This window comes from Solanum verrucosum, unplaced genomic scaffold (genome assembly GCF_900185275.1).
Source record: "Solanum verrucosum unplaced genomic scaffold, falcon-dt-bn FXZP01001106.1, whole genome shotgun sequence".
NCBI classification, from domain to species: Eukaryota; Viridiplantae; Streptophyta; class Magnoliopsida; order Solanales; family Solanaceae; genus Solanum; species Solanum verrucosum.
The window spans coordinates 171,510-181,238 of record NW_026019643.1 but is presented as its reverse complement, the minus strand read 5'-3'; the positions used below and the strand labels follow the sequence as shown (position 1 = coordinate 181,238).

At 31.5% G+C, this 9,729-nt stretch overlaps 1 protein-coding gene across 1 annotated transcript; it reads left to right on the top strand.

Moving 5' to 3' along the window:
* Positions 1 to 865: 865 nt before the first annotated feature.
* On the top strand, positions 866 to 2,396 carry LOC125825537 (uncharacterized protein At4g22758-like). The gene is made up of 2 exons (XM_049504893.1): positions 866 to 1,466; positions 1,873 to 2,396. The coding sequence occupies exons 1-2, from the start codon at positions 1,058 to 1,060 to the stop codon at positions 2,034 to 2,036; spliced, it is 573 nt and encodes a 190-aa protein (XP_049360850.1). The 5' UTR covers positions 866 to 1,057; the 3' UTR covers positions 2,037 to 2,396.
* The last annotated feature ends 7,333 nt before the right edge of the window (positions 2,397 to 9,729 follow it).

Here is a 9,729-nt window from a genome sequence, read left to right as displayed (position 1 = left end):
CTTAGAGCTCGAACCTGGAATCTATAATTAAAAATGAAGCAATTCTATCGTAACTCATATCGGTGGAAGGAGTATTTATTAATTTAGTGCAGCTGCCAAGCACAAATAAATAGTTTAAAATTGACACATTACCCACTAGATCTCTTATTAAGCTGCCGAAAAACAAAAATAAAAATAAAATTTATCGTTAAGATGACAGTTATACCGACCGGCAACCGGCAACCGGCAATCACCCAGATCTATTGCACTGTCCATCCTTTTCTCTTTATATGACTGGTGTAGTCGGTTATAGGTTGATAAATACGGATAATCAAATATATATTAGTTAATATAATTTTAGTTTGAATTAATTACCACTCGCAATCTCTTTTTAGCTATAATTAGGCGTGCCTCTCTCATCTCTTCCTCCCCACTCTCTTACGCATATACAAATATAAATTATACATATACAATTATCAATTATATGATGGATATACAAACACAATTTGCCTCTCTCCACTCTTTGTCCGGTGTCACTCATCATACATACAAATACATATGTATATCAGTTAGTCAATTGCATATATACAGTATATATCAATATAACATGTATACAAATACAATTCACTTCTCTTCACTCTCGCCACTCTCTGTCCTCTTTTGCTCACCTCTCTCATCTTTCTCCCAATGTCGCTCACCTTTCTTCTCCATCTAACATATAACAACGAATCGTAGTAAGCAAATTATAGCTATGAAGCCTAAATTAAGTTTTTTAATCGCTATTTGCAAAAATTTTCCAAAAAAAGCCTTAGAGCTAGTTATTTTTATTTCCTTTTATACCCCTCCGTCATGGCTACACTAATATAAAAGCGCATATACCTGGCCGCCAATTTCTTCATTCCTCCTACAACGCTAGGTTTTCACTTCACCCCTCTGCTTCACTCGTAATTACCATTCTACCATTCTTCTATCAATCCCCGCCGGTCACCGGAAAACCGATACTCGCCACCACTCCGCTGCCGCCGCCGCTCTCGGCCTCCTTCTCCGATTCAAGTAACAAATCCACTTGCAAGCAATCATGATGCCATCACCGAGAACTCACCGGCGAGGTAACGACGAGAAGAATCGAAAGGATATGAGGTTATCGGAGAAATCCAAGTCGTTTCACGGCCAGAGTTCAGGGAGCAGTAAAACGGAGGTGCTCCGAAGGCCGAAGACGGTACCGGACTTACTCGCCGGCGGTAGAAATTCCGCCGGTGAATCGACGGCGGTGAATATCCGTCCGATGAAATTGACGAAGTTGCTGTTAAATGTAACGATTCAAAGGAGTGTTGGACCTGTACAGGTACTAATATCGTTGGAATCGACGGTAGCAGATCTCATCGCCGCCGCTTTACGTCAGTACTCGAAGGAAGGAAGGCGGCCGGTGCTTTCCTCCGTCGACGCCGCCGATTACGATCTTCATTACTCGCAGTTCAGCTTAGAAAGTAAGAGCCAATTACTTCCTTTAAAAATATATTTACTTACAATTTAAAAATTATGATATGCTTAATTATATGATTTTGTATAATATATAGTAATATTCTTTTATTTATTTATAATTTTTTCAAAATATTAATATTAATCTTGTATTTTTCTATTTCTATTTGTTGATTCTTTAACCTTGGTTATCGTATTGTTGTTCTTTCATGTTTGCTACTCGTTCGGAATCTATCGGAAATAACGTCTCTTTCTGGACCTATGAAAAATTACATCTTTTTTGAGATATTATCACGATGTAGTAAAACGAATAGTTTTTCTGATTTGTTTATTTTAAATAAGTGTATAAAAAATTAATTACAAGAAATTGTTTTTTTTATTAATATTATTAATATTTTTGAATTATTTGTTTAGGTTTGGAGAGGGAAGAAAATCTCAATGCATTGGGATCAAGAAATTTCTTTATGTGCCCAAAAAATGTTGCTTCAACGACGTCGTCTTTAAGTTGTGGGAAACAAGCTGATACAACTACCAAGATACCTTTGCCATGGCTAAAATTCATGGATTTTTTATTGTGAAAAAAAAAAGATGATTAAAATTTATAGTCTTGCAACTTAGTAATATTTCTTATTTTAATGATATTCTAAGTTCCGCTCGATCGTTTCTTAAGTTAATTTACTCAATATTCAAAAAAGAGTAGGCTTTTGAAAGTCTGGAGCTGTTAGTTATGAGTAGTGTTATTTTTTTACAAAAATTGTCTTGTTATAGCTTGATACTGAACATTTGAGATTGTATTATATTATACAATATAAAATATACATGTTATATAGTTGGTCCAAAGTTGAGAAAGATGTGTATGATTAAGTGATCGATCTCAACATGATGTAACATAGTTTTCAAGTGTTAAATTTGGAATGTTAATGTATATATAACTATTGATATTTTTACTTTTTGTTTATGTTTTATTAAATTGTGTACTATTTACATTGTCACTTGTCACTATTTAAACAGATCACTAGAGTTTTGGATTTGAATTTTAGATATGAAAAATATTTCATTACAGAGTACTACAACAACAATAACAATAATATATTCAATGAAATCTCATAAAGAGAGATGAGAAGGGTAGAGTGTACGCAGATCCTATCACTACCTTGTGAAGGTTAAGACACTATTTTAAAAAAAAGTCTTGATTTAAGTGTATCAAACTCAAGTAAAAGGAGAAGAAAACTACAAGAAAAAATAATAAGAACTATAAAAAAAATGTGATAATTGAAAACCAATACCAACACAACTATAAGAGTAGGAACCTTAACAAGACAAGACAATACTTCTATCCAAATACATGATCTCCACTCCTTTCTATCTAAAGTCATGTCCTTGATCGATAATATAAAATTGTGTTATGTCCTGCCTAATCACCTCTCCCCAATACTTTTTCAGCCTACCCCTACCCCTCCATGTACCAGCTACATCCAACTTTTCGCACATTCTCTGCACATTTTCATCAGTTTCACTTCCCTCATCTTGTCATGAGCCAAAGAGGCTACTTCTATCTTCTCCCAAATAACCTCATTTCTAATCTTGTCACTCCTAGTATACCCATACATCCATATCAATATCCACATCTCTGCGACATACATCTTCTGAACATGTAAGTTCTTAACTGGCCAACATACGATCCATTAAAGGAGATGAATAGTAACTTGTATTACATATTAATTAAGTCTCTTATTGTCAAAACTATGTTATGACCTTTAGGGAAAATATTGAAGATAGTTCTCTCTAAATATTTGAAGTTAGGTGTGGATTATTTCTACTCATACATATCTAATCCACACACTCCAAAAGACTATTTCAGTTACTAGGGTGGGACTAATAAATAGTAATAATAATTGTGAATATGTATGACTATTACAGAAGTACATATCCATAAAGAAAATGGTATTTTCGAATCTTTCATAAAAAACAAAAGATATACTCCATAATTAAAATCAAGTTTATAAGGATGTGTGGCCACTATTATATTTCTTTTATCCTGAAAAGTGTCACACCATCTTTAATTCATTGTTTCTATTACTCTTAGCCGGCGTTCGGACATGTATAATTTAATTGTTGTGTTTGAATATCATAATTTCATATTTTAAATGCTTCAAAAAAATAATCTGGAATTTCAAAATTTCAATATGTAAAATTTGATTCATAAGTTTATAATTTGTATTAAGAAAAGAAAAAAGACTCATCATTTTAAATTTTACAAAAAAAAAAAACAAAGAAGAAGAAAGAACTCATGTTCAACATATTTAAAGAATAATACTATTGTTAACTAGTGAATATTAATAAAATTATGTGTATCTTTATAAGTTTGTAATCACAAATATTTATTTATAAAAAAACAACGAAATATATGATTTATCAATACAATATCTTAAGATATTTTGATATATTATTTATGAACTGATGATCATCAGACCAACTACGAGTTGGTTAACTGAGCTATTAAGGGTTGTGGTTATGAGGCCAGAATAGTGTAATTACTTGAGTGAGTACTTTCTAATAAATAATTACTGATTTTAGTGATACTTTTTATTTATTATCATTTATGACATTACATAGCAATATACTACCCCCTCCATTTCAATATTAAGTTAATTTTTGAGGCATTTTCCATTTTTCAAAAACTTAATTGTTCAATTTTCAAGATTACTTTTAGAGTGTTCTTTCAATTTTACCCTTCATTAGTTAGTATTGGAATTAGTGATTAATTAATATTTAGTTATTTTAATCATAAATTTGACAATAATTAATAGGGGTAAAAATGGAAAACTAGGTTCAATTTATGTCTTAATCTACTTTTCTTAAAGGGTGTGAAATACCTCAAAAATTAACTTAATATGGAATGGAGGGAGTATGTTAAATATGCACCATGTATTAAAAGTAATTATGCATGCAATATAGATGTATGTAAGTGTTTTAAAATATATTGTGCTTGTTTGATAAGAATTTGACATAACGTATTGTAAGTGTAATGAAGTGTGTGATAAATGTATAATTCATCAATAAACTTATATTATATGTGTTTTATAAATTGTTTTCTATAATATGTATTAAAATTGTAAATAAATGTATTTTGTTACCATTATAAATGATAAATATTTTCTTGATATAATTTAAATTTTAAAAAAAAATCCCCAAGTTTTACATTTTGAACACTTCTACAAAAAATAGTCGGTTACCATTGTTGACTTCTTCTATCTTCTTTTTTGGTGACTAACCTCAATAATATAATAGCCTTTTTTCTTATAACGTCTTTTTTTTTTTGTCATGTTTTTATTAGCTAATATTAAGGTCCCTTTCACTTCTTCTATTATGTTTTTTGGGTGTATTTTTTCATAGAGTTATTATATTTGTTCATAATTATGTCTATCAATCCATAAGTTGCTTGACGTTGTGAATAAACTTTATTCTTAATTGACATATATGCTTGTCGTGGAAACTTTTGACTCTGAATATCCTAGATTAATTCAAACTTGAATAAAAAGGAAGGTGAAAAATGATTTATATCGATCGCCTGAATGCATTAATTTAAAATGGATTTTATGTTGACCCTCTAATTTAAATGATTTATATCCTTCACTCTAATAAAGGACTAAGTAGGGGCACATGACACGATCTTATCCGTCCATCTAATATTTAATAAATGTCGAGTCGGTGGATAAGATTAAGACATGTTTATGTCTGTTAGTTTATAGGGTATATATGCTCTAGTTTTTGGACGGCAGGGGCACTAATGTCCCAAAAATATGACGGAGGATATCTACATACCATTTACGATAGTTCGGGGTATATTTGTCCTTTTTTCCAAAAGAAAATAATATATTTATTTGGATAATGAGCATTTTTGACCCATTATTAAATAACAATAAGGGTATTTTTTGACCAATGTATTGACGGCAAGGACATTTTTGGACCAAACTACAAACGGAGGGAATTTTTGTTTCTTTCCCATAGTTTAAGTGCATTTTTAACCAAAGTATTGACGGTAAGGGCATTTTTGAGCTAAACTATAAATGAAGAACATTTTTGTTCCTTTCACATAGTTTAAGGACATTTTTGACCATTTTTTCTATATTTATTTAAATGGAGTATATAATTAAATTGTTAATAGAAAGACAATTTTAAACATGAAAATAAAGTTAGGCACGAATTTGATTCACTAGTTGAAAGATAGCATTTTGAGTCATTTCTAACAAGTTAATCACATTTTCTTTATCCAATTGATGAAAAAAAAGACAAATTTAATTCAATAAAAAGACGAGGATAATTTAAAATCCTTTTTAATACATTAATGATATTATTTTTTTATCCTTTTCCGTTTATTTAGTAGTGTGATTAATTGATGATATATAGGAAAAAAAGCATCACGTATTATTTGAAACGAAAAGAGTAGACGTAAAGAATTTTTTTTAATTATTATTTTTTATCATTATTATTAGTTGTGGGGTATATAAGTCTTATTATTCTACGTCATTATCCACTAATCAACAGAAGACAATAAAAAGGTGCTAGGAAAGTATCAAATTATGTTGTGCTTTTGCCTAATCAATTGAAAAGCTTCTTTTAATTAGATTTTGACGTGTCACATTTCTCAATTAATGAAAGTAACAGATCTTTTTCTTTATGGTAATTTTCAACGAGAAACGTAGAAAATGCCTAAAAGCTACATTGTCAACAAACTTGATAACAATTGGCAATTTTATTAGACATATCAGGTTAAAACTAATTCTGGTACACACATCTGGATCACAACAATCAAAGTTTCAAAATTTAGGCCTCCAATCATAAAAAAAAAGCCTTTTTATTAAAAAGAAAGAAATAACTTTTAGTCTCAGATATAAAAAAAAATCAAAATTTAGGCCTCCAATTTATTTTTGACTTTAGACCACTAATTAGCTTGAGCCGTCACTGTGTACATAGCTAGTAAATTCATATGGACAGAACAAGTTCACTAAGGTGCCATGCAAAGTTAGCTAACATGAATCATATACATTCCTAAGCTGCATTACTCCAAAATAAGAAGACAGAGAACAAGAATTTTACTAACGCCGTTTCATTTAGCAGAGAAGCCTTCTTCCAACTCTTTCCAGCAAATGACTCAAGTCAAACTAAACCTGTTGCACAAATCTTGAGTTAACTCGAACTACCTGTTACATAGTTCATTGTAAGCCGTAATTAAAATCACCTTCTTAGTCCTTATGTGCAGGAAACCTGGACCTGCAAAACTCATAAAACACTTCCATAAACAAAACTCAAAAACGGAGAACAGATGGGAACGATACTAGCCTGGATGTGCTCAGGGGTAAAAGAACCTAACTGCTACAAGAACAACACAATTGTACGATAAAAAGGTTCATTCATGCTGTTCTCATTACAAATACATTCTCAAACCGATCACACAACCAAAATGAGGACAACCACCATGAAAAGGAAAATAAACATTTGGGGGAAGAAACACCTTAAGAAATTATCTAGGAAATAGAACATTAAAATGGCATACAGACTACAGTAGGCACAAAACTAAATAAACTCGATGAAATACAATACCAATGTCAATGATGATTACATGGAAATACATGATCATTAAGGATTCATATAGCCGATCCCAACTTCTCTGGAACTAAGGTGTAGTCGTTGTACAATACCAACGGCAATTTAATTTAGAAGTCCTAATAATCAAGGGAAAGTGTGTGAGGTGAAAATGTTCTCCAGATATAGTTACGTTAGAAAACTCCACAATGATGGGCCTCCCTGCAGTTACAAGCAAAAGTTTGAGGAACTAGTCATAACTTTAAGTATCTAAACAAGTAACATAACCAAGGGTACCCTTTATTTGGGCTAAAATATATATGTACAAATAATCTACAAAACTCAATAAGCAAAACAAATTTTGATTCGAAAACCACAAACTAAAAATTCTGGCTCCGTCTAAGGGTACTAAGCCTTTATACCATTTTAAACTATCACACTTGATGCTCTAATACTTTTACAAGGAAAGGATTAGTGCAGCAAAAATGTTACCAGCATAAAGTCTTCCAGTAAGATTTTTAAGAGCTTTTGCAGCCTGTTCCTCCTCTCTAAACTGAACATAAACGTTGCCAACCTGCATGTGCACATTGTACATAAATAAAATGCCAACCCATAATCTAAATCATCCCCAGAAAAGACTTACCATGTGATCCACAATATTGTCACAAATGTTCAAGTTCTCAATCTCTCCATAATTGTTCAGTTCTTCAAATAAATGTTCATAAAAATCCTACAACATCATCAAAATAAGTAACATTCCATCAAAACATCCACCTAAAGAACCTATCTGAAAAACATAATATGATAAAATGAAGTATGAGAAGACTCCATCGGCAGATAGAATCACATATTAAACATCTCAAATTAAGAATACCACTTACATGATATCTTGAAACAAATATCTTTTTGCCCATAAAAAACAAAAAAGAAGCTTTTAGCTTACTTCTTTTTGATCTACAATTCTTTCATTAGAGGCGGAGCAAGGTTAGGAGTTTAGGGGCTCTAAATCAATTTTGTTTGATGATTCACAAGTTAATATACATATATTTATTTAATTTTCTAATAGATACGAAAAAATTAGTGGATTCATCTTAACCCACAAACTCCACCTAGCTCCGCCTCTGAGAAAATCCATAAATGAGCATACAATTTACTAGTTTTAAGAAACATTAACATCATAAAATATCTACATAACCACAAATTAACTCGAAATCCATAAAAAAAAAAAAACTGAAAATTGATAATTTAGATTTTTTTACCTCAAAATGTTGCTGCATTTTGAGAGGATCAATAGGCCTTTGATACATGTTAGGAAGGAGAAGCTTAGGGCTAATACTGGGTTTTGTATGAAGCCTAGAACCACGATCGCCACGTCTACAAGCATCAATTTTGAAGTAAAATGGACAATTCACTGTGTCTTTCTCTGTACCAAAAATCGATGCCAAATGCTCCGCCATTACACTAATACACTTCAGTTCAGTTCACATTTCTCTCTTTAGGGTTTTTCTTGGTCTGAAATGGAAGAATCTTGATGGACGAAGAAGAAGAAGAATTTATATTGATGAAGAAACTTCTGGATGATTTTAAAAAGTGTTAAGAGTTGTAACTAACTAATTTAACTTGTTATGCATATTTCATTTAGATATCAAATTAGTTTTAATTAGAAATTTCAGAGAAGAGGAATATTTTTATGTATCAAATAGTTGAGTTAATAGTATAAAATATATACGCCTAAGTCATCGCCGGCCCCTTAAAGTTATCCGCATAATTCACTTAGACACCTCATCTAAGATTTGTACCTATTGAACACCTGTACCCTCCCGAATTTGAACCATCTGAACATTTTTTGCCTACATGGCACATTGTTTGTGATTCACCCCAAAGAGGCGCGTGAGAGGTCTTTAGTTAGCCATTTTTTTGGAAAAAAATGTTCCTTCTTCTTCCTCCACCACACCAGTCATCGCCGCCATTATACATCCATCTTCTTCCTCCTTTTTTCTCCGGATACTTCACTTCTACCTCCATCACCGCTTTTTGTTTCTCCATTGCCATCATACGATACCTTCATTGCCGCCATGGTTGCCGCCATCATTATCGCCATTGAATTTGTGGAGGGCTTGAAGTTTGGAATTTTTTTCTTTGTTGTTAATGTAGTGTTTTAGTGTTAAATTGATGTAGATTTGTGTGAATTTTGTTAAAGTATTTTCCTATTTATTTTTTTGCTTTGTTCACATTTTTGTGAGAATTGATATATATTTGTGCGAATGTAAGGGTGTTTTTCAATCGAAAAAAAATAATCAACTATAGAACTCAAAAAAAAATCCGACATAACTCTATTTTTTCAACAATGTCCATCGGAATGATTAATTTTCTGACAAAATTCATCTTTCCGTCAAAAATGGAACGAAGAAGGCAGTTAAATTTTATTTGTTTTACCTATGGCCAACTCTTCCGCAACTCATCAAAAATAACAATAAATCTTCATCCTTTTGCTTGAAGAAGGTTCGAAAATAACATATTTATTGAGGTGGATTGCCGTTGGGGGTGGGGCGTCGTACAAGGAGAGGAGTTTTGGACTCCGATGGAATAGCAGGGTAGGTAAGTTACAGGATTTACATTTTTTTTTTTTAATTTTAACTTAAAAATAATTTTTTTTTCTTTTACTTTATAATATATTTTAAAATA